General features: G+C 38.9%; 2 protein-coding genes across 4 annotated transcripts; both read right to left on the bottom strand.

Moving 5' to 3' along the window:
• Positions 1-5,908: 5,908 nt before the first annotated feature.
• LOC121884009 (CD209 antigen-like protein E) lies at positions 5,909-15,349 on the bottom strand. 2 transcript variants are annotated; one of them, XM_042392508.1, is made up of 6 exons: positions 15,182-15,349; positions 14,898-15,005; positions 13,899-14,053; positions 12,639-12,742; positions 11,268-11,392; positions 5,909-5,983 (listed from the first exon to the last, which is right to left on the bottom strand). In XM_042392508.1, the coding sequence occupies exons 1-6, from the start codon at positions 15,294-15,296 to the stop codon at positions 5,979-5,981; spliced, it is 612 nt and encodes a 203-aa protein (XP_042248442.1). In that variant the 5' UTR covers positions 15,297-15,349; the 3' UTR covers positions 5,909-5,978. The 2 variants fall into 2 exon arrangements, with proteins under 2 accessions (XP_042248442.1, XP_042248433.1); XM_042392499.1 differs by lacking the exon at positions 5,909-5,983 and having other exon boundaries at positions 10,498-11,392.
• A 2,050-nt stretch (positions 15,350-17,399) lies between these two features.
• Positions 17,400-25,592, bottom strand: naf1 (nuclear assembly factor 1 homolog (S. cerevisiae)). Of its 2 annotated transcripts, none has more exons than XM_042399642.1 (9): positions 25,488-25,592; positions 24,386-24,645; positions 24,126-24,270; positions 22,135-22,228; positions 21,965-22,047; positions 21,700-21,860; positions 21,481-21,532; positions 18,576-18,663; positions 17,400-18,334 (listed from the first exon to the last, which is right to left on the bottom strand). In XM_042399642.1, exons 2-9 carry the CDS (start codon positions 24,643-24,645, stop codon positions 17,949-17,951), a joined length of 1,269 nt encoding a protein of 422 aa, XP_042255576.1. In that variant the 5' UTR covers positions 25,488-25,592; the 3' UTR covers positions 17,400-17,948. The 2 variants fall into 2 exon arrangements, with proteins under 2 accessions (XP_042255576.1, XP_042255584.1); XM_042399650.1 differs by lacking the exon at positions 25,488-25,592 and adding an exon at positions 25,299-25,471.
• Between the last annotated feature and the right edge of the window lie 2,086 nt (positions 25,593-27,678).

The raw sequence follows: 27,678 nt of genomic DNA, 5'->3' as shown, positions 1-27,678 counted from the left end.
AGTAGTGCCTGAGATTTTATTGTGTCACACTGGGCTTTGTCACCGCTATGGCTTATTACTTTCTAAAGACCATATTGTTGAAGTGCACTATTATGTACATTCAAACAAAAATGTATGGCAAGGTGCCCCAATGAACACCACATGCAAAGCAGAGGGGCATTTCATTTTCTTTACCAAATTACTTGGTCTATAGGAACACCTCTGAGTGCATTATCTACAAAAGCTGTGTTTAAAGCCATCATCCATTTTTGTAGTCAGTTCAATTCATGGTCAGGTTTCATCAGTGAGAATTAACCATAGACTGTAAAAAAAATATGGATGTAGCCATCATGATGTTACCCACTGGTTTCTGAAGAGCAGTCTTGAAGCTCAAAGTGGGCGGCTCCGGCCGTCGCCATCTTGGCAGTGCTTGACTCCGCCTAACTCCCCGGCTAATCCAAAATGGGCAAAGAGGTGGAGCTGAGGTGGGCTGAAAGAAGCCTGGTTGTTGAAACAAGCCACCTAGCGGCTAGAGACCTGTCACCCAAAGCAGCTGCATCCTTAATTATACATAATTTTACAGCTCAATAAAATTTAAATGGGTGAGTTATAAAAAAAATTCACCCCCTGTACAGTTGTCACAAACGGGGAAATTATCTTTAGAGACCAAAGCTGTGTACCAGGCTATAAACATGTTTATTTCTGCTATAAAGTTTATGGGGATTGACTCGCTACTGCAGCCAGCCTTAAGTAGCCATTCAAGGAACTGCAGTTTTTGGTACTTGCACATTGGCTTCATTTTTCAGCCCTGGGGGTTGCTGCCTGGAATTAACAGGCATCACACAAACAAGTTCTGATGTACAATCAAGTGTTTATCAGTACTCCTGGATGTTTATTTGTGTAGTGTTTCAAGTAGGTGATGATGTTTTAGTTCATTTGGCATATACGTACATATAGAGAAAAATATATCCATTTGGAAGCCAGTATTTTCCAATTACCGTGTGGTCAATCCAAACAATTCAGAGTCTTAATTTCATGTCTGAAAATGTTTACAGTTGTTGGTCTATATGGGTTAGATGAATAGCATGCATAAAGAACTGCATGCAAACGTGGTAGTGGGTTAGAAGGTGAATAGAATGAGCACTGGTATATATATCACTGAAAATTACATTTATAGACTGTTTTACAGGGAAGGCTGTAAAATAAGCATTTAAACACTCAACCTCCAAATTACAGGGCAGGAATTATACCACGGTCAAATGGCCAGTGCCGTGGATGCCCCGGAGTGTAGCCGTTATGCCCCTTCTAAAATTAACTACCCCACACAGCCAGTTTGGCTTGCCCTATTTTGAACTGGCTATTGTGCCCTTAAAAGAAAGTTGTGGATTTCCTAAAGCTACATGCGACGCAGCAAGTAAACAAACTCACATTTTCCAGTGTCTCCATCATCACGCTGGACATCAACAGTAGCGTGAGATTTCACCCACTCCCGCAAATATACGTGTAATGTAACGTAAACATTAACAGCTAACCCGCTAGCTACGTTATGTGACAAGCACAAGCAGCTTAACACTGTACAGTGTAACTATTAATACAGGTTATGTTTTAAAGTTTACAGGGATATCGCTGCATAGTGTTAGCTAACTACAAACATACATAGAGTTTATAACTTGATGTGAGATATAATGGGTTGCTACTTTTTCAGTTCGATGCGATGTTAACACACACAAGCATTCCATTTCAGACACACACACTTCTCAGTTAAGACAGATCAGGACAGTCTGTCGGATGTTACATGACTCGTAGCTATCATCCTGATCATTAGAAGTTTCTCATCAGTGTGTTTAATGTTTAATGTGTAAAAAAGTGTTTCAAGTCATTTTGTGACTGCTCCGATGATCTCAGACTCAAATGCTAATAGTTGCACGGGTGTTGAGACCTGTTCAGATTAATTTTGATCACCCGTATCCCATTTATAGACTTAATTTTATCATTAAAATATAATAATAACAATTAATATAATGAATTGTTCACATTTTAAAAAATCAATCAGACAGCATTTTGTGGAAAAGTCAAACATTAAGTGTACAGTTTAACTAAACTCAGTACTGTTTTTCAATACACTGACTCGTTATTGTTGATCGTATACTGTTTTGTCTTCATACAATGTAATTATTACTTATTGTTATTTCACCATTGGTTTTGGACTTGGTGCCCTACATTTTGGCTGTGATGCCCCAATAAATTTGTACTTTATCAAAGGCCAAAGTGGCCTTGTCCTAAAAATGACTTAATTCCAGGAATTTCCAAACAGTCCCCAAGATGCAAGTGATTTTGCTAAATTTAAATCTAAACATCTTATTTATTAATAATAAATTATATTGGTATATGGGTTTGTGTTTCATCACACAGTGTTAAGCAGTATAAAGAAAAACTAAAAGACAGATCAAGTATTATTTCATATTTAATTTGACTGACTTTTTGTACCTTTACTGAACTGGATCTTTGTCTCTAACTTGACCCTCTTGCCTAACCCTGTTACTCACTCGGGAGCTGCTTTTGTGATGTTAGTGCTGGTCCTCAGAGCTCGCCTCTTCTTGTTGGTCTTCTGCATCTCCAGAGCACTCTAGAAACCGGGATCACTTCCCTTAAACATCCAGTGATTATAATTTAAAATGAAGGCCAAAATGAGGAATGAAAAGACCCAAGAATGAAGAGTAGTCCAAAATGTGACACCTTGAAAGGCCTGCTTCCACCAACAACAAAGTTGCAACAAGGAAACTGTGAATATTTGTGTGCTGAACACTCCTCCATGTGCAGCCAGTATAGTACAAGTTGGAAGTGTTCTGACCTTGCTCTCTCTCTTTTTCCCTCCTCTCGTCTCTGGCATTTCACACACACACACACACACACACACACACACACACACACACACACACACACACACACACACACACACACACAAACACACACACACACACACACACACACACACACACACACACACACACACACACCATTACCCCCTTCTCCATGTATCACACAGACACACTGAACCAGTGTAAGGATTTTTTATTACCCCTTTAAACTGCCAGAAATTCATACCTGAAGAAATAGTTCACCCCCAAATGAAAAGCATCTCTATTACCAGCTGTTCAAATCTAGTGTCTTGTTGCAGTATATAGACCAAACAGCCTAAAGCTGTGTCAAATGGATTAGCTTTTGAGTTCCAGCATATGTACAACACATTGAACATATTAATAATAAACCATTACTATACGGTTTAAACTTTATTTGTAATATTACATTTCAGTAAGTCAGTTAGGAAGCATCCAGGGATAGCCCTCTTTTACAGGATCATTGGATTTACTGGGTCACAAGTCACAGTGTTGCAGTCTCCAGTTACACCAGACAGCTGATTCAGAGGCGGAGTGGTGCAGCATAGAGGGACAGTGAGAGTGAAGACGGGTTAGAATGATGTAAGAAGATAGAGTCAAGTCAAATCAATTTTACTTACAAAGCGACAAATCACAACAGAAGTTATCTCAGAGCAGGTCTAGACCGTAATTTCCCCCATGAGCAAGGAAAAACTCCTCTTAGATGGGAAGAAACCTGGAGCAGAACTGGGATCTGATCATTAAGGGCTTTGTAGGTGAGCAATACACAAGAGCAATACACTAGAAGAAAGAGCAGTAATGTGTATTTTTGGGGAGCAAGAGGGAACACCACTGATCAGAACCCAGAAATAGTGCAACATAATAAAATTAACTGCATTCTTGTTAAAGTAGAAAAAGCTTTGACACATGGGTCATCAAAACTTTCCATTCCTTTGGATGCTTCTGCAGAAAATTGCTGTAGATTATGTTGCTTGTCCGTCATTCACAAATGCTGCAACTCTGATACACTTGTAGGGGTACTAAAGCAATTTACTATTGCATTTCCATAAAGTGGAGGACTTGAGAGAGACGGATTAAAAAAAGAATGGTTAAAATCAAAATAGCAAAGTACAGATATCCTAATTATTTTAGTCTTTACTATAGGTCAAGATCAGAAAACTGTGGATCCTACATTTCCCATAATCCACTCAACCACGTCTTTCAAACCCCACATCACCAGTTTGAAATGTAACTATACTGTAGACTATACTATACTATATACTAAGAATTTTAAGCCAAATTTGTTGAAGTTCCCTCAAAAAGCACAGTAGTGTGGTACTATTTATCACAAGTGAACTGAACTTCATATGTAAAATTGGTAGAGTTCCCCTTTAAATGGTCTGTTCGCCTAAGAAGCATATTCACTTTCTGCTAGTGGCATCAATCCATGTAGATATTTTGGCTCTGTTTGCAGGTTTTGAGATATTTGTCTGTTTTATGTCACAAACCTCTTTTCAGAAACAATTTCCCAAATACTTTGAAAAACTTATAGCAAGGACAGCCAGAGTAACCAGGACATTGTTTCGAAGAAGACATGTTGCTGGTGAGTTTTCCGCTGTCTTGATCTTGCAGTCCAACTTGTAATGTAAAACCAAAACCGTCTGCATGGTCAGGGGCAATGACAGGAGAATTCCACTATGTAACATACATGTCTATAGTGGGAAACCTGGAGGAAAACATGCAGACTCCAAATGGAGAGATGCATCTCTAATGGGGACTGTGCTAACCACTGAGCCAGCATAGGAGCATGTCCTGGGTTGACTTGTTTTATCTTATTATATATTGCATATATGTGTTTACTTTTTTTCTTTGATTTTTGACTGTAAATGATTTTATACTTACACACACACCATAAGCTGGCCTGTGGGTGTCCTAAGCAAAACACTGAGTGATAGGTGTTGATTGATGTGAGTGATGATACTTCCATTTCTGCCCAGGCCAAAAATGCAAACCCCTGAGCAGCATGAAATTCTATCTGTGCTTGTGTTTGTGTGGGTCAGTGCATGTGGTCCAGGTATTCCTCATGTTGTGGGGACGTAAATCTGTTTACAGTGTCATGTTGTGGGGACTCGACTCTCTTATGGGAGCAAAAAGCAAGTCACCTTAACATAAATCATTAATATTTGGGTGAAGACTTGGTTTAAAGGTTAGTTTAGGGTTATGTTAATGTTACGGCAAGGGTTAGGGTTAGGCATGTGGTGGTTAGGGTTAAGGTTAGGATAAGTCTCCAAGAAATGAATGTAAATCAATGTAATGTCCTCTGAAGTGATGGAAACACGACTGTGTGTGTGTGTGTGTGTGTGTGTGAGGTAAAATGTGTATAGTAAGTAATAATTTCTGTTATGTCTGTCAGTTATGAGAAATCTCAGTGAGGATGCATCACTATCATAACCATTCTGGTAACACTTTATAATGAGGATACACCTCATATACTTAAGTAATACTTAACTAATGCATGACAATGGTTTTATGCATGAATTAATGCAGGATGTTTTATAAATTTCTCTTGCTAAAGTCACTATAACTTAATGCGATTAGCTCACACTTAATAGATCATCAGTTAATTCACAGTTACTTCATACATTATTGATATGGTACCAAATTAGCTGGATTCCTCTTATATAAAAGATTATTTCAGGACCATACATTTGCTCAGCCTTTCTTTTGACACATTAAAACATAATGGGTAGAACATGAGTTGTTTTTTTTAAAATTGTATTTGTGTTGTTGAAAGCAGTGGAGTGTAGCATGGTAGAGAAAGATGCACTAAAACCAAAATCATGTAGCAGGTAAATTGACAAATTGTAGGAGAATTATCAGACAACTGTGTGTTGTAGGCCTAACCAATAAACTGAGCATAACAGACACATTAAGTGTTCATCTTCACAACTTTTTTTCGAAAATGATGCAATTTATTAACAGCAAATAACTAGTAGCTTGTTCCATTTATCAACATAAAAACAAAAAAATCACTTACACTGTACTGTACTTACTTAATGGGAAGGGGAAGACTGTTCCAAAGCTGAGGGGCCATAACCGAAGACACACGGTCACCCTTGGTTTTCAGTCTGGTCGGTGGAACAGATAAAAGTTTTTGATTAGCTAATCTTAAAGGCCTGGCCAGGCTGTAAGAGGTTAAAAGTTCTTTAATATAATCTGGAGACAGACGAGCTTCATATTTTGAAGAAGAAATGCAAGTTCTCTGGCTGAAAGCAGTGAGGATATTGAAAATATAAAATATAAATAATAATAAAATATTAATAATATCAGAGCCTTTTCTGCTCTGATTACTTAATAATGCCTCTCTCTCCACTCAGGTTCAACAGCATGAACAGCAACTCAGGTGATAAAAATCTGACTTCCATCACACTTCCTAATTTTGGAGGGTGGTTCTACATTGCTATTGCAGGAATTGACTGTACTCTTGGCATTTTAATTAATGGATGGTCATTCTGGGTGATTGCTGCTGGAGGGTGGAGCCTCATTGAAGCGGAGTGCCTGACCCTCAACACAATCATCTTGAAAATAGTCTACAATCTCAGCTTCACACTGGTGCTGTACACATATTTCAATAGAAATGCTGCACTGTTAGCATTATTCTTCCAGCATGGTACCACTTTCTCAGCTCGCTCTCTGCTCCTCTGCTATATGTGTATGGAGCGCTACGTAGCAGTGGTCCACCCTGTGATGTGGAGAGTGGTTGTGATGAATGATAGCAACATCCAATCCACTTTACAATAGATAAAAAAATTAAAACGCAAAGTCCCCCTTCAGTCAAAAATATGTTTTGCTTATTGTTCCATCACTCATATGTTTGAGCTTCTTTGTGCAGAATGATGTATGTGCAGAGTTTGTTTTCACATTCATCAGTTGAAGGGTAGAGTTTTACACATGTACATGCGAGCATGACTGATGACATCACAACTTGTATGCACTTTACAGAAGTGTGACTTGGAAACTTGAAGCCTCCAGTGCACATAGACTGAGAATGTAGACATTTTGTTAAACTTTACTAAGTTAAATGTGTATTTATATGTCTTAAAACATGTCTGGAGGGGATCTTTAAGAATATACTGTAGTTTAACGAGGAAACATTTTTATCTACTTAAATCACAGTGGTTAACTGATGAATTGTCTCAGATGTAATTCTAGTGTTTATATGGTCTAAACACTTAACTGCTGAATTGAAAGTTAATGGTTGGATATCAATCTTTAAAGAATAATTCCAGTTTATTACAATCCGGGTCTTTTTGTTATCATTTCTACTGGTTGTGATAAAACACTCACAAAAGTCATTGCTTTGATAACTACACTACAGTACTAAATAATTATAAGCCTGGGAGGGATCATGTGTTTGGTCGTGTGTGTGTGTGTGTGTGTGTGTGTGTGTATCTGTCTGCAGCTAATCTCACATACTACTTGACCCATCAGATTAATATTTTTTGTGCGTATTTTTGCCTATCATAAAGCTTAGATTTTCCTCTTTTCAGCAGTCCTCGTCATTTTATCGGCAATTCCGATAATCAGCCAGGCTAAAAATTAGTCTGTTGAAGGCCACATTTTGGCCTTTGTCATGGCTCAAAAACCAACATCCATAGAAAAGTTTGGTCTCATTTTAAACCGAAGTTTCTGCTAATTAATTCCATACCCGATATGTTATGATCCACTAAAGTTAGGCATGATACGAGATGAAGAAATCCCAGTTTCTGTTTTCTTCACCGCCATCTTGACTGTACAGACCTGGCAGAGATCTGCACTGTACTGAGTGTCTAGTTAAACAATATTTAGGTTTTTTTTTGTATTAGTGATCATAGGGTAGGGGGATCAAGTTTCAAAATCATTTCAGATACAAACAAAAGAAATGAAAAGAAATGGTAGAAAAGATGAGTAGAAGAAAAAGAAATGAAAAAAAAACAAGGGGCGGGCGAGGGCATCACAGTGTTGGTTTGGTGTTAATTGTAATTGATATCATCTATTATATCTGTTATTCTTTCCATACCAAGAAGATTTAAAAATTGAAGTAAGTAAGTTATCTATTGAAAAACAACTTGACATTGGACATTTACAATTCAACAAATTCAACTGGATCAGGTTTTTAGCCGTATAAAGCCAGGTTAATACTTGACACAAGGAGTTAGTGGGAGTCTTGCTGTAGATAGCTTTTAATCACCTTGTGAATTGGTACTTGGAGTCTGAATGCTGAAATTGGAAATGTGACAGCATAGGGGATATTTAGCAAGCCTATTGTAAATTACCACCAGGCGTGCAAACATTGTGTCACTGCAATTTTTAATTTAATTTATTTACTAATGTAAATGAGCCCAGCCACAGCCTATCTGATTTGCTTGAAGTGCCACTATGTATGAGCCGCTGCTGTACTATTGTGATGTGAATTGGCAAAGATACCTTGATTGGACTGACAAGTGATGGACTAATGAGTGTCAGGTGTGGCTGATTGCGCAGCTGTGGGACTCTGAAAAAGGGGAAGGGAAGAGCAGGCATTCGTGTGTGTGGAGGTCGGGAGAGCGTGCTGTTCTGCGGTGTGGCTGCGTTCATTCCGGGAGCGGGAGGGTGTCGCTCGCTGCCGTTTAGGGCTGCCGGCGACGAAGACAGGTACGATAGGGGGTTAGTGAGTTCCTGTGTTAGGAGGGGAGGTCTGCTGCCTCCTTTAGTTAGTTAGGGCTGGGGCTTTAGGAGCGCAAGCCGCCGCCGCTGCTCTTCAACCTCGCTGCTGCCTCCGGCACGCCGCCGTTCCCTGCCTGTGCACCTACTGCGCCGTCCGACGGAGCCGTGGTTCCCCGGGGAGTTGGACGGTGCCACAAGCTCAGACCCCGGGGGGGGGGGTCTCGTCGACCACGCAAGTTTAGTATATATTTTAACTTGTATGTATTGTGTATTTGTTGTTGTATTTTATTGCCGTGCGGTGTGGTGTGCTCCCAGGCATTCCCTGAAGTTGTGGTGATGTGCTCTTATCCTTGTAGTGTCTTGCATCTTTGGATGGTGGTGTGAAATTTTATAGTGTGGCCAGCCCTGACTCCCCCTCAAGTGGCATAACTATCCTATTTAGTGAAACTCCGAAGCCCCTTCTTTTTATTGGTGTTTACTTAATAAAGATTTCTATTTTTCTTGATACTCTGATGGTCTGGTGTCGATTATTCTGAGGTCTCTGTCATTTATCCCATATAAGTTCTGGTTTCTGTCTGAACTTAGATTTATTACACTATTAAGGCGTGTGTTGCGCATGCCTGGAAAGGAATGGAGCTCAAACAAAATGTTTCCTGCTGGAATAGGCCTATCATTTGAAGAGAAGACAAGTTTGCAACTACAAGCATGTATTCATGACAGAGCCAGGCTAGCTGTTTCCAGTGTTTGTGCTAAACTAAGGTAACCAGCTGCTGGTTGTAGCCTTATATCTAACAGACAAACATAAGTGTGATATCAATCTTTTTTAACCAAGGAGTTTTTGCTACCTAAACCTTCCCAAACATACCTTTTGGAGGTAGCAGATAATAGAAGAGTCATATGTCAGTCCCTCCAGGAAATTGCGATATTGTGATTGCAATAATTAACGCAAATTCAAGAAATTTCCACAGTATTTGTGAGAGCTTGCAATTTTGCTAAATTACCACAACTTTTCTGCATGAAATGGCCAAATGAACAGACTGCTTGTGATTTGGATCAATCAGGGTGTTTGGTGTTGTGGTAACTTACTTTGCAGCACATTCAGCAAGGATTCAGGCACATTGAGGTGGAACATGGACAAATCTAACTGGCCAACAAAAATGATGGTAATAGACCAAGCAAAAATGTTCCCAAATGTTCCCAAATGAGGTTTGCATTCATTTAGTCAAATGAATACAAGTTGATTCCAAGGCTGTGGGAAGTAGGGGTGCTGAGGGTGGTGCAGAACCCCCTGGCAGATGGTAAAGGACCTGCACGTTCACAACTATAAACTCTCGGAGACCCGCGGGGCTGTATATGAGACTGTAGCGGGCTCAGTCATGCTAGCTTGTTGGGAAGGGGGCATAATAACACTTGAATATTGGGTATGACTGGAAAGCTGAGACTCAACTGTCTTCATGTGTGAAGTAGCCATTTCATTGTAGTGAGACTTGTTTGAAACTTGACCTCACAGTATAAATTGACCTATTGTGACCTCTAGAATAATCACAGACTCAAGGAACTTCATGACAACAAACTACAGACCAGGGCATTCAGAGGATTTACGGCTTTCCAAGGTATATAGACAATAAGGGGGTTTCTCTTTCTATATAGTGTCTGTGCATTTACTTCTACAATGCAACAATATAGTGTACTCTCCAGGTATAAAGTGGAGGCCTAGCCATCATTTAATTATATAAAGAAGCATAACTAAGCAAGCCAAACAGTGTGGTATGTAAAACATGGCAGATTTCTTTTATCTTCTTTTAACACCTTATTTCAATACCCCCCAGTCCCCCACTTCAGAATTTGTAAGAACAGTTAATAAACGGTTAATAACACTATAGGTTAAACTTGAATAACTTGAATAAAAATTCAATAATAAAGATATTTTAATGTTGACTTTACAGCCTGACAGCGTATTACAAAGTGTTTCCTGTTTACACAACATGTATAGCTCAAGTACTATACTTAAGCACAATTTTGAAGTACATACATTACATTTCAGAGGGAGATATTGGACTTATTACTCCACTATATTTATCTGACAACTATAATTACTAAACTTTTCAGAAAAAAAGCAATGTCTGCTTGGAGCTCCCCAAAAATGATTTTGTATGTACTATAGCTCCAGCCTGTGGTAGATGTGATCGGTGCAGCTAACACAAAATAGCATCTTGCCAAATGTTTTGTTAGTCTTACTACTGCATAAGAAATGATGAAAACAAGTTACACATTTCCTGTGACTCCAGACAGTTTGACAAAGTCAGTTTTGTCTGCATGAAGATATCCCTTTGTGTGACTGGGTCTGCAGTGACAATGCAGCAAAGATATTTCCATTTTGGAAGCTCTGTTCATCTTGGGATGACCGGTGCATGATGATGGTTAGAAAGAGGTCATTTCAAGTAGGCTACAGTAGATAATAAGTAGATGACAGTGACAGTTCTGAGAACATTACATTTATTCTAAACTATCCACCAAAATCAGTTTCTAAATGGATTTGAACATAAAATAATCCATGATAACTGAAATACATAGTTTTTGGAAGTTGTTGAAGATGTGTGGGAGTATTGTGTGGCAGAGAGTCACATCATCATGTTCCAGAGTTGAATTCATAGGTCTCATCAAGCTTGCAAAATGTCATCACTCAACTAGATATTATAACTTAAGACTACGACAGTATTTTCTCACAGATCCACCGGGCTCTGGCAGTACAGTTGAAGTCATTCAAACCAATGAAATCCATCATTGTACGAAGATCACCACAGTCTTCTCCTCCATATGCTCCATCAGGCTGTCCAGGGGCCCACTGCAACCTACAGACATAGCAAAGCATGCTGATGCTGACATGCACTGTTCAAATCAACATGACCAGCAGGGCATTCTGACAGGTATAGTACAATGCCATATGTGATTTTCACAACAGCCATGCTAGAATCAAAATTCATGGCAATGCATCCAGTTACTCACTTGAGACATTTCACTTAAAATCACAAATGTAAACCTCATGGAAGGACTAGAGGAAAGGTCAGTGGACCACCAAAGTCTGTAGGGTTAGTCTTCTGGAGGACATGAATGTCTGTACAAAATTTCATCAGAATCAATCTTATAGTTGTTGAGATATTTGAACAAAGTGGTGGACCGACTGAAACCAACCCTGCCATCTATAGGGCTACACTGATAGCATGGCTAAAAACCTGGGATATGGTGATGATGATTGGTTGATAAATACATTAGATCACATAAAGGGCTTTGTTGATGATAGAATGTAACTTTCACAAAATCACAGACATTTTCTGTTTTTATTGCACCCTAATGGTGTACTTTTGGTTTCTAGGATTACTGACTACTAACAGCACTGGTCCTCTCAGTCCTCTCATCTGTAGGTGTTGAAAACAGGAAGTTTACTGTCCAGATTCTTATAAATATCAAACACAGATAACAGAAGATTTTCTTTAACTTGTCATTTTAAGTCTGTTTAGGAACCCTAGTATGCAGAAATCTTCAAATACACCATTTTTAGAATAGGTGAAAATAACATATTTATACTTCATGCAAAAAACTGAATGGTTTTGGCCCAAAAGTGCATGGGATTAGCATAGAATAAAGTGGATATGTATGTAAAGAGGAGACTCGTGGGTAACCACTGAACCCATTTTCATTCAGATATCTTGAGGTGAGAGGTCAAGGGACCCCTTGAAAATAGCCATCCCAGTTTTTCCCTCACCAAAAATTAGCCTAAATTTGGGGTGTTATTTAGTCCCCTTCCTGACAAGCTAGCATGTCATGGTTGGTTAAAATGGACACCTTAGATCATCTAGTTTCATATGATACCAATATCTTCACTCTACCAGTATCTCACTCTTACTTTAAAACTGAGCCCACTACAGCCTCTGAAAGACAGTAATGTAGGCTGAGGGCGCAGGTCTCTGAGGGTTAAAGACCTCAGAGCTACCCAGCAAATAAAACAGAAAAAGATCATTTATAATTATAATGCAACAATTCCACAATGCAGTTATTAGCTTTTAGGCTAATATACAGTATGACTAGGAGTTGTCTCACCCGTCTTTGTTCACTGGTGTTCCATCCACCCAGATCCAAGTTCCCTCCTTCACTCTGTCAGTCATCCCAACCCACGCAGCCATGGTGAACCCAGTGAGAAAAGCCTGTCATAAAACCACATGCTCATAAACAGCAGATTCCAAAAACAGAAGACCAAAGTGCACACCATATCATTTTTCAGTGTTCATGTAAATCTATAAATGTTTCTGTATCATCCCACAGTGTATTTGTCAGAATCAGATCAGAATATTAAGCTAACAAGACATAATCCGGTTCCTCGGACCTTCTCCCACACTATTTCTTCAAAGATTTACTTTTAGACTCTTTCTCAAATGATGCTTGTCAGAATGAATACTTCAGTTACACTTGACCCATGTTCATAAGTACTTTAAGGAAGCAATAGTTCTCCTTTAAAATCTATCCTTAAAACCCTAAACAACTTTTGGCTGAACACCAAACTTTCTGGCCAAAATGTAGGAAAAATGTAAAAAAACATAAAAGGCAAAATTGAGGACTGACAGTGGTCAGTCTTTTAGATGTCGGTGTGGATTTATCATCACACATCTCAGTCCACAATCCTCCAACATCACTTCTTACTGAAGAAAGATTTGTAAAAAGTGCTGCAACCCCTGGATTTTTACAAGAGCTCTGACTCATTATAAACTGTCCAAACTTCAGCATCTGGACTTCTTACAAGATCCAACAGTAGAGTGCATAGAACCTCAGTTTTAGCATCTTTGCATTTGCTGCCACTGTTGTTTGAGGGTTGACCTGATTATAATGATCACATTTAAGGTTCTTGATTCTACTACTAAACTCCACTCTGGGCGGTTTCAGAGGAGACTGGGCTTTTGCAATCAGGGGCCTTGACTTTGGAACATCCTGCGGTAGATCATGCAAGAACGCTACAATGCTGGCATGTGCATTTTGGGATTTTAGGTTTGTGTAAAAGCATGAAGAGTTTTGGAATTCTGTGTTTTAATCTGGCTGCTGCTTTTAACAGTTTGCAGTTGGGAAAGGACTTTAATCCTAAGAGACAGGTAGGAGTTGCCGTGGTGGAAATGAAGGCACTGATAACTCTCACAAGTTTATAAAATGACAAATCTCAGATACACTTCCAATCTGACGGAGATGACAAATTTTTAATAGAGGACTGTACAGTATATTTGCATTATTTGTATTCTGTCCAGCATTCTGTATTTGCATAGACACCGCACAGCACACCTGTGTCACAAGCGTTCACTGAGAGTAAAAAGTTACCTGTTCCTGTCTGCTGTTGATGATGACAAGGTCAGCGTCTCTCTGCAAACAGTACCGACGGCTGTCGTCCCAGGTCCTCCCCTGTGAGGAAATGTAGTAACAACTGGAGCCAAACATCAACCAGTCCTGCGGGCAGCTCTCCACCTCTGTCTCACCTCCACACAGCAACACAGAAAGCGTGTCTCAACATAACATGTTACAATACAGAACATGTAAGACAAAACAGTCTCATGATGCAACAGAGAACAGGATGCTGCAAGTCAACACAATGTACATACATTAATGTGGGTGAAGTATGTTCAAAGTTCCTGGGTTTAAGCTGCTGATAATGCAGACAGTTGATGATCATGCCCAGGTTTTGACATAAGAATATAATTTCAACATCGGTTAACAGTTTTCTGTAACACTTTCTTTTACAGGTTGGTAATTTGAAAATAACAATGTAATTTGGAAATAACACATTGAAAATAACAATGTAATTTGGTACTAAGTAAATGGAAGTATAGATGTGTAAAGATACATTGCTGACACAGGCATTTGAGTTAAGTTTGCTGTATTTAGTTTATAAGCAGTTGCCCCTCATAGGGGCTTGACAGATGACTGCCCAAATAGGATATAAGGAAAAACTTAATTCTGATACACAAAATTGTTTGTTTTTGTCTTATCTTTGCTTCTTCATGTAAAATACTGTAGTTTCACATCTTCAGGCCTCTAGAAATTCAAATGAAACAATCTAAGAAGGAAAAATCGCTCTTTGATATTGTTGCTCACAACTTTTAGACGTGCAACTATAACAGGGGCTTCGCAATGAGATATTGCTTTGTATTAAGGGGTCACAACAATAAAAGGCTGGGAACTACTGCAGGTGGTTAAGCTAGCAGTTAATTATTTGGAAGTGTAGTAATTAAACAGTGTCTCCATTTTCCCCATTTTATAAGTAGTCCAAAAAGAAAAATGTGGAGCTGAGGGGAACTGCAGAGTGTCTGTTTATCTAACTACCTTTATCAGTGGGCTGACTCAGAGGAAGTCTCAGAATGATGTTGAGAATTGCTTGAAGAACACACAGCAGCCCAAAGCTCACCAGAACCACTCTGAGATATATAAACTCTGTACAACACACACACATACACACACAAAGAAAAAACATCTTAGTGGCTTGTACTCTTGTACAAACCTACTAAAATAATCAAAATGTTAATATATTTACAGTCTCTTATAAAATATTGTACAACAAAATCAAAATAGAACCTAACATATTATCTCATGTGTCCCGAATCACCTACTTGACTTTGGAGTCTCGTCGGCAGTGGTGTCCTTGCGTTCAGATTTGGGGAATTCCTCATATTCACCAACTTCAAAGTCGACCTCAGACTCTCTAGAGCGAAAGAATACAGCCATGTTGAAGCAGCTGCAGAGACAAGGTGTGTTTTGTATGTGGTAGTGTGCAGCAAGAACTTTTAACACTTCCACTTCTTCCTGTCCGTCATCAGCCCACCTGTCATGCGTTAGAGGAAGTGTTGTCCTGTTACATGTTGTTTATGTCATCTAAGATGACAAATGAGACTGAATTTGTCACAGGGCTTTATTATTTTCTCACCAACACTTTATTTTATATTGCATACAATAACAATGACTTTTTTCAGGAGTTGTAGGAAGATTGAAATGTTTTGTCTACTTTTTTGTTCATTAATGGAGGGATGTGTAAAACATTTTTAAAAAATAGCATTATGATAAAATACACATTTTAACATTTTCAAGTATGAAGGAAAAAATGATATTAGAAGTGCACTGTTGGAGAAATGACTATATTATTGTATTAATACTTTCAATGTCTAGTTCGTTAGGAAAGAAGAAATAGGAAAGGTTATCTGAAGTACAAGATACATGGTGACCCTGATTCTAAGAAGTAATTTTTGAAAAAGGGGAACTTAATGCAAGAAGCTGTACAGTACAGGCATGACATCATCTATGTAATTATTAATAATCTTGCAGGAAATGGGTGTCTGCAGACAGAGAAGTGTGACTGTATATGAGGTGCTTGTTGTGACGGTGGAGTTGGGTGGAGGCTGAAAGTATTCAGTGTTTGTGCGAGCTGTTCCTCTTGCTGGAGAGCTCAGGGAGCCCGTATGCATACAGTTTAGTGATTTATTAAAGAGAGTTGGACTGCAGGAAAAATACTGTCTCTGGTATTTAATTACCTTTGTCACCTAACTAGACAAGCTGATATATCAGCTACAATGACAAATTTCACAGGAACAGATTATTTGTCTGAGATTTTGAGATGTTACATTCTGGGCTTGTGTTTATGGAAGTCCAGGGTTGACTATAGTAAATTGAAATAATTCAAATTGAAATTTCTCATTTTCATTTGCAAAATTAAAACTCAAATAACATGTCAGTGTCCTCCAAAGCATCATTCTGAAACTTTGTAGTTTGACAAATTCATAAATATGCTACCTATAAATCAAAATGAAAATCAATGTTTTTCTGTTTGAATGACATCACGATGAGGCATCAAATCAAATCATGATGTCATTCTAGCATTCCTTATTGCCTGTGTGACCTAGCCTGATAGCTTCTACATTTAAATCTATGTGGAAGAAGACATTGAATCTCAGGACTTCAGCAAATTAATGAAAACATTTGTCTAGTACCAGATTCCAGCATCAGTGTGTTTAGAAACGTCCTGTTGAGAAAAACTTGTTGAACAGCGAACAGAGCAGCAGCTTTACACAACAGTGTGACCGAAATATGTTGCACAAAGAGTGCATCACAACACTGATATACATCTTCCACAAAGACATTTATTTCCCATTGACGCAGTTCATCACATGGTGCAAATGTTAACATGTTCATTTACAAACAGCTCCGGTACAAAAAAATACTAGTAGATATAAAATATATGAATTTCAGGGTTCATTTCCAGCTGAAAAATAAAAAAAAAAATCACTATTTGTACAGGAGTTAGATTTCAGTCCAAATATCTCATCACTTAACACATCTCAACAAATTACATCAATTCATGGCTGAAATCGCTCAACCACAACTGAAAATTATTATTTTTTAACAAATCCTGGAAGAGCTGTAGATCATGTAGCTGTAAGTGAATTCAGATGGAACAAATGTTCCATTTTTCTCCAGACCTGAAAATCATCATATCACTCCTTCATCGTTTGCAGATGACTTATGTAGACAACAAGACGCTTCAGATGAGACACACTGGGATACATATAAAGAATGAGGCAGTATATTTTTTTCAACAGAATTTTTTTGTGTATTAATTAGACAAAAGATCTTCCTGCTCCATTTTCAGTCACATTAAAAGTTACTCAATATTTAGCAACTACTACACATTAGACTACATTATAAAGTCATGACTCTATCGATATAACATTATTTCATTGACTTTTTTCTCAAATAATTTATTAACCCAAAAATTAACGCAAATATAATTTGTCTATTGTGTATAATAATTATAATATAATAATTTGTCTACTTGTCTATACACAAGCCTTCAAAAATATAGAAGGCTAGAGGTTTGCAGGAAACACAATGACACGTTGCTCTTTCACAACTCTGTGCCACCATTGAGGTTCACTTCACAATGCGTCTCTAGTGTTTGCGTACTTGTGTGTGTGAGTAAGTGACAGTAATCATAATTGGTGTGTTGCTTGACAGTGGTGTCACATTTGCTTGGATTATACATTTTGACTACTGACTACTGCTCCAACAGGAAATCTAATAACGTCTATAGATGTGGCAAAAATACAGCTTTATGACACATCAATAAAACAAACCAACAAATAAAAAATACAAATTTAACTCATAGTTGTGGTTGGTCACTGCACATCACTTTAAACATAAACGTAACTTAAGTAAATATTTATTTGTAATCAATGACTGTGCGATGCTAAAAAGCAGAGCCAGTTATTGGCACACGAGGGTGATTTGTCCAACTGTCCGGTCTGACAGTCTACAAAAAAGATGGCATATTCTTCTGACAAGAATAAAGCAGAATATAAACTCACCAGCAGAGTGAGTGTTGAAATATCACTGAGGTGGGGGAGGAGGAGGGGGGAGATCAGAGAAGGGGACAGCGTTTGGTGGCCAGAGAGGAGAGGAGAAAGACGGATTGAAGAAGGATGGAGGAGGAGGAGGGTAGAGAGGGAAGTTGGGTGGGGGAAAATGATGAGGAGGGAGTGGAGGAGGGGGAGGGTATGGGCAGGGAGGAGGGAGGTACATGGGGGAGATATTCATATGTCTAGGTGGCGGGTGTGTGTGTCTGGGTGGAGTGTGTGTGTGTCGGACTGGTGGGTGTTTGTTTCTCGGGTTCTGGTGCCTGAACGGAGCTCCTGCGTGTCTTGGCGGGAAATCCTTGACGTCATGCTGATGCTGCTGATGCTGCGAGGTGTTCTGGGTAATGTGGGCGGGATTATCTGGACGCAAAAAGAGAGATGAAGCAATGTAAGAAAAAAAAAAAGTTGAGATGGATGGATAAATGTGTGTCTTATTTGAAAGGAAATTATGACTTTAAACTTCTTTCACATGCATCCAAACAGGTTTTAAAAACTCATTCTGATCACACATATATACATATGGAGATGCATTCTTCCTAAACTAAGGATGTTTTCAATAATTATCAACATCCAGGACCTCTGTGTCTGTGTGAGTGAATACCTGTTTTGTTATTGTCCCTCTTCTTTTTGGAGTTTTTCACTTTCCTCTTGGCTTCCTGCTCTTTCTCATCATCGCTGTAATCTAAAGCCTGGACAGAGAGAGAGAGAGAGACAGAGAGAAAGATATTGAAAGGCTCTATCAGCAGAACACATCCACTAGCTTCCAACAAAAATAGACCGCTGATGACAGGAGAGGGTTGCACTTCATTCACAGAAGACAAGACATCACTTTTGAGGCATTCATTATTTCACTTAAGATATTAGAGTATCATAAGAGCACCCAAAGAGTGTGTACTGAATCTGTGGGGAAATGTGCTGCATTGCATTTAGTTGCATTTACAAAAAACTTATTGGCTAGATAAATAAAACTGACTTGATTGTGAAGAGGTCTGTTTGTGCATCTCTGCCAACAAAAGCCTTTAAAACTGCTCTTTCCACTTAAAAATTGCAGTAAGGAGTCTGAGTGGGTGGAAACCTGGTGTAATGTTATGCCGAACAAGTACTAAAACTTATCTGCACAACTCCATTCACCTTGGATCAAACCAGCTGCAGCAAGGTGAAAGGAGTTAAAGGGGACCTATTACGCTTTTCCTTATTTTCAGTCATATATGTAATGTTACAATGTCGGATGTTCATATGAAACGTGGCCAAAGTGTCAAATAATGAGGTAAATGTATGTAGAAGTAATCCCTGTGAGGCCTTAGGCCGCATTCAAACCAAATCAGGCCTTGCGGTGCACCACCACAGTGTTGTGTGGAAGTGTGGGTCTATTTATTTATGTTCTAGAATGTAACCGCTGTGAAACAATCAAAAAATAACACTTTATTGATCTGATTCACTGGCTTTCTCGCTACCTCTGCTCCCTCTCTTCATTCAATCTCTCACACGCTCCACCACAGCTGTGCTCTCCCTCTCTCTCTCTTTTACTCGCTGGCGCTCTCAGCACTCTCGTCTTTTTAAAATGTGTAGGGAGGCAAGACAGCAAATTCTAACTTTACTTATACATTATCAAAACGAAGAGAAACATCCTCCATTCTTCCTTGTAACGTCTTTGTCCTCCTGTAGCGTGACGTCGAGATGTGTTTCTCCTGGATCAACTTTCTTGCCACAGGCCGGTGTGGCACCGCTGTGGCCAAACCCCCACCGCCTAAACACACTACTCCCATTCAAATGGCCGCAACGCCTGATTTGGTCTGAATGTGGCCTTGTGCCCTGTGTCCACCAAAGCTTTTTTTCCTCAGCTGAAAATGCCAGGCGCTCTTCTGAAAACACCCAGTTGGGAGCGCTTCAGGGCACTTCGGAGGTGCAGTGTTTTTTCAGCTGAGACGCTTTGGTTGCTATGATACGGAATCCGCGGCCACACATTTCTCTGTTCTGTATTTCTCTGTTCAGTGTGTTCAGGTTAGGCTAACCCATTGTTGCTAACTTCGGAGCTAACCACCTTCCTCCCCCTTGGTCTTGTGAAGCTGCAGCATTTATTAACTGACACATTGTAGTCTGTACTGTACATTTACTGCCAGACTGACAACTTACTGCTAACCTTTTCCTTTGCTGCACTCGCATCCACCATCACTTTTCTGCCGCTCGCTCTCTCACTTAACCACTCACTCGCTTACGCACTGCCCTATTCCTTAAAAGGAGTTACACTACCTGCAGCTTCCCAGGCAATGACACAGACTATTATTTACACGCTATTGATTTCCGAATGAATGGTGTCATTTTTGGCATTAAAAATATTTTTGGCCTGGTGGGGGTTCTCGTTGGCCTGGCGGCCCGCTAGGCCTGTACTATTATAGGGGAAACACCGGTCTGTCATGGTCCAGTAGTACATGCCCTTCCCTGAACAACACCACTGGAAGAGGACTGCAGGAGACTTCCATAGACTAAAGAACTTCCCCAGCAGTCTGGGAGCAATTGATGGGAAGTATGTTGCAATACAGGCCCCATCATCAACAGGCTCCATGTATTACATTACATAAGGAGCTTCTCCACCATCGTCCTGGTAGTAGTTGATGCCCAACTACTTCTCCTCTCCAGTAGGTGAAGTTGAATGGTAGCATTCTGTCATCCAATGACTCTTCAACTCCCACCAACATCAGGACCACCTTCAGGACTGACATCAGGACCACCACCATCAGTACTCTCTCTTTTAAGAGCCATCCAAAACCTTTGAAAATTTGCATATTTCCTGCGGCAGAGTTGTTTTTTTTCTTACACTAACAAGTAGTCTAAATCAAGAGAAAATAAATTACCTGAAATGAAGAATGATTTTAATCATACTATTTTAATTATCAAGTACAGATTGATGACGGTTGGTTTTGTGGTATTTTCTTCTGCCCCTCCTCTACTGTGACTGGACGGTTGGTTGAAAAGTGACAGTGATGAGTGGAGTGTTTCATCCAAAGTTAGATATTTTTCAACTCTCAACCACCAGAAAAAAACCCCAAAACACTCAGTGCTCAGTGCAGAATAGACGCCCAGCACCTCGCCACATTGCTGCTATTTGCAGCATAGTATAAACACACGATGCTCCAATTGCAAACAATTAAAAAAAAATAAGTTGGCCTCGGAAAAAAAACGCTGTGGTGAGGCTATACTGAGGGGTTGCAAAAAGGGTCAGTATAAGATAAATAAGGAGTTTTTTTCTGAGCTGTGAGTCATGCAGATCTACTCTAGTGGAGTCCAAAACTAAAAATATAGACTTTGAAATGAACATAATTGGAATGATCAAACAGGCTCATGCTGAAAAACTGGACATATACTGGATAAAAACGCCACTGTGTGTGTCTGCCTCTCTGTACACAAAGCCTAAAAACATCAGGCAGAGCGAGGGACAGAAAGAAAGCATAGTTCATGAGGAATTTGGTTGTTTCATTAAATACAGCAGAGTCTGTCTGTGTGCTTACCTCTTCTGGTGGCTCTTGGTCATTTTTCCAGGATGCATCAGATCCCTTAAAACTGAAGAAAAAAAGTATTTTCAATACAACCTATTGGCCACCTTCAGTCAGAAAGAAACTTCAATACACTAAAAGCTGACAACTATTTAACAAATGAACTGTAAATAATCAGTATATTTGTCTAATGTTAATACTCTTTGCAATATGTGTGTATGTGTGTGTACTCACAGTTTAAGCTGTTGTGTGAGGATATATCCTGTGTACTCTTTAATGGTCGGTGCGTAATAAACAGTCTGTCCCTCTGTCAGCCTCTTGCTGCTTATCTGTTCTGTAGAGTTAAAACGCAGAATATACAGTGGACTGGACACTGGACCGAACACTTCAAACACCTGAGACACAAAGACAAGAGACAGGACACAAATAAGCAGATAACATTAAACACTTCTTCACACACAAATGAAGAAGGTGGCGTTACACCTGCCGCTCCACGCACCTTGCCTATAGCCAGCTTATCAGATCGAAAGATGATGCTGTCATCGGTCAGAGGGGGCGTGTCTTTCAGAGACTGGATGATAACTGCAGACATAGAAGAGCGGTTAAAGACAGAGCTGACAAGATAATAAAAATCAGATGTTGAAGTGAACCCTGTGTGTGTTCATTTACCCAGCTGCTGCAGAATACTAGAGACTGTTCCAACTGGCTGCAGTTCTGCGTCTTCTGGTAACGACACACACACCTCCTCCGCTGCTGGCAGCTCCTGCACACAAATATTATGACATTGTCAGCTTTTGGTATAACAGTTAATCTGTTCACAGGGTTTAGAGACGTCACGCCAACAGGAAAATAAACACCACAATGGGCCCGAATTAAGTAAGATGTTTCTGCAGTCTGTGTGAGCTTGTGGTGAATGTCTAAACATTAGAAATGAACAATGTTTGGTGAATCTGACTTGTGTGGAAAATAATTACCTCAGTCAATCATGTCTGAATCTAAATATAAACAAGACAAAAAGGTATGTTTTACACTAACACTGATATTCTCATCAAAGGTGAAAGGATTGACATAGTCACTGATTTTAAATATCTTGGTGTGACACTGAATCCAAATTTGAACTTTAAGAAATATGTTAAAAAATTGTTCAACTTAGCAAATTTTAGACATATTATTAATTGTCTCTCTTTGGATGCAGCCAAGATATTTATGCATGCTATGATTCTTTCCCATTGGTCTTATTGCATCACATGTTGGGAGCAGGCTGGAGAAACAGCTATAAGACCTCTTGAGTCCTTGTACAAACAAACTGTAAAAACTCTGGACAAAAAGCCATCACTGTAGGGTACTGGAGAAATACAATTTACTGAGCTTTGACAATTTTAGATTATTCTCAAATTTGTGCCTAGTTTATAAAATTTTAAATGGTTTGGCCCCTCGTCCACTATGTGACTTAGTGTGCGCAGTAAGTTCTATTAGATCCTCCAGAATATCCTCTATACCTGATGTCACACTGCATTTGGACAGTCAGCTTTCTCTGTGAAAGCCACAACTCAGTGGAATGTCCTACCTGATGATATGAAGAGCTGCAGTTCAATCAGTATTCTCAAAACCAAATTAAAAAATCTACTAAAAGCTACTCAGCTCTGTAACCACTGAATCTAAATTTCATCTCATGTTCTTCTCATGAACACAAATAATCTTGCTTTTAATTTGACAAGCTTACATTATTCATTTCTAGATGACATTGTGGGTGTGTGTGATGTGCTGTTGTGTGTAGCTTTGTATTTTGTATAATATGTCCTGTGTGTTTTTGGCTTTGTTGTTGATGTTTAACACTGTACATGGTCACAATAAACACAATACAACAACAGAATATGTTAAAGAAATATGAGTCATGTCGTATTCCATGATCTCCTGTTTATGGTTCACTATAATTTTTTTAATATATATATATATATATATATATATATATATATATATATATATATATATATATATATATATATATATATATATATATATATGAATAAGAGCTCCAGTGCAAGGACAGAGAATATTGTGCTTTGCTGTATTTAATAAAATATTGTTTGATTAATCATTACCAAGGTAAATGCGATAATTGTGTTATTGATTTTAGCCCTAAACAGTGATGTATTGTATTCACAGTAGTATTGAAAATGAAAGCCAGCTCTGGTCATGTGCAACCTTTTCTTACTGTTTTCTTGACAATTGTACTTTATACTGTTTACCTCCACTTTGCTTGTGCACTGAAGGTTCTCAGAAAAACTACAATTTCATACTAGGGATAACTGCAATATCTCTTTAATATGTCTTTCCTCACATGATGTTATATAGTAAATTACAGCTAAGATGTTTGGGAAACCTTTAGGTTAGGCAACTATTCACAAAATCACAAAATGATTTGGAGTATAATTTTCACATTCCACATCTGACTGAAAAGGGCTTAATATCATAGTTAGGAAGGGAAGTGATATAAAACGGAGGCTTAGCAGAAATTATTTAGGTTCTCTTCCCAAACATCACCACAGTGGAAAAGCAGAACATTACTGTTCCACTAAGATTTATATACAAATCCACTGACTCCAGTTACTGTTCTTCTGTCCTTATCAACACACACAAACGCACAATCACAGACTGACCTCAAGCAGGACTTCATCTCTGGTTTTGATGGGGGCTGGTTGGCTGAAACCCTCATCATCTTCCTCCTCAAACACGAGAGCAGATGGAGAAGAGGAGGAGGAGGAGGAGGAAGAAGAAGAGGAGGAGGAGGAGGAAGAGCTGTCACTGAGGACAGGAGAGGAAGGAGCAGAGTCACTTTTCATTCTTTTGCTTTTTTCACCCTTTTGTCAAATTGTGTGTGTGTGTGTGTGTGTGTGTGTGTGTGTGTGAGTATAGATACCTGTCTGAATCTTCTGAATCGCCGTCATCATAGTTCTCTGTCTTACACACACTGACTAAAGAAGGCATTGCTGCTGTTGAGTCTGTATGTACGTCACCCGGTTCCTTTGGATGCATTTGTGTGTTTGATGACGTGTCTGTGCTGTCTGGTGTTACGATCAGATGTTCTAGTTGTGTGCTCACGGTAACCTCCATCTCCTCTTCCTCTTCCTTGAGTGTTGGTGATATCTGTCCATTCTCCTGTGATAGCTTTTCCTCCATCTTAAATGTACACACATTTTAAACCTTTACAGATAAGAGTGTTTATTCACTGGAAAATTCAGTGTTAATACACCGGTTTCAGTTTTAGTAATGTGAATATTTGCTGGTTTTGAAGGCAACGAACAAGTGTAAAAACTTGCAAAGAGGCAGGAGAAGTCTGACAGTTTATTCCATGCTGGTTTTTTAAGTCCTCTATGAGAGAAGAAGGAATATTTTTGGATTAAGGAGTTTTGGTCGGACAAAACAAATGATTTCAATGTCAACTTCGCTCTGGGAAATTGTCATGGACATTTTCTCTGGCGTTATTTATTTACATATTACCCAATAATTAAAATAACTAGAATTCAATATAATGGTGTGCTGTTTATACAAAATGGCACCTAGCCTTGTAATACTTACTGTAAACACTTACTGTAACACTTACTGTAAAAATCGATTTACAGGAAAGAGCAGATAACACTGCCATTGCAGTGCGGAAAAAGTAGAATAAATGGGCTTTTAAATTAAAAAGTAACGTTACCTTTAGACTACTATAACACACTTTTCTCAATTAACTGCAAAACTATGTCACAACTGATATTAATTCCCGTACAAAACTACAAACGTCAGTGAAGTCAAGAAGTCAAAAAGGTAGAACAGCACGCAAAACTTACAAGAAACGTTAACTGCGGTGTTTCATTACAGCCACGCTAGCATCCGTCGGCTAATTAGCTAACGAGCTGACTGGGGCTAGCTGAGTTAAATTTAAGTAACGACACTGCTGACTTGTGTTTGAGAACCTTTTTCAGCAAAAGAAATATGCAGCTTGTAAGCAAAGTAACAAAGATTTATTGAAGGAATACCTGTTCGTTTGTGAGGCTACTGGATCCGTGCTGCGAGGAGCCTCATGAAGGTCCAGACCGGTGTCAAGTTACCCAACAAACCAGAGCATTTCCGCCAGCTACCGACCTTCAAAATAAAGCCTTAAATGGAAAATGTGTAAAAACCATAGGCTTCTTTGTTTTGTCATTTTCACACCCTTTATGAATAAACGCATTCAATAGGAGTAGGATACAGAATTATGTATAAATATAAGATAGGAAATCAATATTCGGTGAAACAATTATGAAGTACTGTGTTTTAAATATACCTGTATTTTGTTTTGAAGGCAAAATGCTTAAGTTCCGGCGGCTATTGTTTCTGTCTGCGAGTATTGACGCAGCTAATACACCCATGCGCTATCAACAACACGTGGGTTATGTTTTTCCGGATGTGCGCAAGGTTGTTGCGCACTTTAAAGGAACTGGCGTAGTGACAGAAACACACTTTATACAGTATATACAGAATGTCAGCACCTCCCGTGTTGACACACACCCGGCCACATTTATCAATAGAGTCTAGACACACATATAACACCTGACAGAGCAGATCCTGATCACTGATTCACTCTATTAAAGTATTTTTCCCAAACAAAGAGTAGGCCTTTATGTCTGTTACTTCAGCATGACCTCCATCCAAACAACTAGTCCTTCAATAATAGGCTGGAGCACCACAGACACACTATTGATCTCTCAATTGCCAGATTATGGTCTACACGCACAGAGATAGTAAACATACAGAATTATAAACAATATCTCGTGTATATTTCTCTATTTGCAGCTAAGATTGTGTGTAGTCAATTCTAATGGTAGGCTATTACTAAAACTGAAAGTGGCAATAGTCAAATAAATACAAATACCTTCAAACTGTACATGAATGGTACAGGAAATTTTCAAATCCTTTAAGTAAAAGTAGTAACAGCACATTGTAAAATGCTCAATTGCAAATAAAGGGCATGCATTCAAAATCTTACTTCAGTAAAAGTTAAATCAGGAAAATATGCTTGTTTATACTACAAAACATATAAATAATCATCAGTAATATTGGAATAGTGATCATTGTTGTTTTTAGCATCTTGTAATGTTTGGTCAAATAGAATTTGTAGATTATGCTGTTGCACTTTTGCTCACATTGGAAGTTATTATTGGAACATCATCAAAAAAGTTAAAATGTATCAGTGTACCAGCATACACTGTAAATTAGAAAGTACAGGACACAGATAGAATTTCACTTCATCATATGACCAATAGATGGCAGCACAACACCGTTTGATTAATTTAGGCCAGTGGTTCTCAAAGTGGGGTCCAAAGTGGAAACCCTTGGGGTCCTTGAGGGGTTTCCAGGGGGTCCCCAGCAAAAAGAGGAATAATTTATTTTCGCTATAATTCCATCCATGGTCTAATCTGTGTCAGTGTAAGGGTCCTTGATGTGAAAAAAGTTTGTGAACCACTGATTTAGGCTATGATTAAAGGGGGCGTGGGTCAATGTAATGTAGTGTAGTGAAGACAGAGAGGGAGAAAGAATTTCATCCAAAGCAGTGACTTTGAAACCTTTCATAAAATAAAACTATTTGATCTGAACCAACATCATGTGATATTTGAAATCAAATATCAAATCTGCTTTGGAAAGTTAGTTGGTTTTGGGGTTTAAGAGTTCTAATTAAATCATGATTTACATTTACACAATAATCCTGGAGTGCATGAACAGTGTTCCTCATTGAGTTTAAATGATCGACGATCCTTTTCAGCGAAGACTATAAAAATTATAAATGATTCCATAAGTTTGGTGTGATCCGTCCAGAACAGAAGGCAGGCAGGGAAACTGTACACTGATGGATTTTGTGATGTGGAGTGTGGGTGTGTTTCTGTGTGCCTGAGCAAATATCCTAATCCAGAAATGTGTTAAAACCTTTTGTTTTTATATGGTTTAAACCTCTGAGCTGCCGTCCCGTCCACCGCTGCTGAAATGTCTCAGCTTTCAAAATGTCCCTCCATAACCTTTCCTTGGCTGAATGTTTGTACAACCAAATGCTCAAAATCCTGTGAGGAAATGGAATTTGTAATTACACTCACCCCTGACGCTTATTTTCGAGCTCTAAAATCCATTTTCCCATATGGTGTCAGTGTCACAAATGCAAAAATGCCTCCTGTGCAAGTATGTTTTGTAATTAATGAG

The sequence above is a fragment of the Thunnus maccoyii genome, chromosome 2, assembly GCF_910596095.1.
Source record: "Thunnus maccoyii chromosome 2, fThuMac1.1, whole genome shotgun sequence".
Lineage (NCBI taxonomy): Eukaryota > Metazoa > Chordata > Actinopteri > Scombriformes > Scombridae > Thunnus > Thunnus maccoyii.
The sequence above is the reverse complement of the archived record's forward strand: the minus strand, read 5'-3'. Positions and strand labels throughout refer to the sequence as shown.

Bases quoted from the DNA above. Each gene is read 5' to 3' on its own strand.
- naf1 (XM_042399642.1), bottom strand. From the start codon at position 24,645: ATGGAGGAAAAGCTATCACAGGAGAATGGACAGATATCACCAACACTC. The intron at 22,048-22,134 runs GTAAATGAACAC...CTATGTCTGCAG, and splicing joins TAGTATTCTGCAGCAGCTGG to TTATCATCCAGTCTCTGAAA. The intron at 18,335-18,575 runs GTATTCACTCAC...TTTTGCGTCCAG, and splicing joins GAGGGACAATAACAAAACAG to ATAATCCCGCCCACATTACC.
- LOC121884009 (XM_042392499.1), bottom strand. From the start codon at position 15,296: ATGGCTGTATTCTTTCGCTCTAGAGAGTCTGAGGTCGACTTTGAAGTT. The intron at 12,743-13,898 runs GTAACTTTTTAC...GTTTTATGACAG, and splicing joins TCAACAGCAGACAGGAACAG to GCTTTTCTCACTGGGTTCAC. The intron at 11,393-12,638 runs GTGAGACAACTC...CTATGTCTGTAG, and splicing joins ACACCAGTGAACAAAGACGG to GTTGCAGTGGGCCCCTGGAC.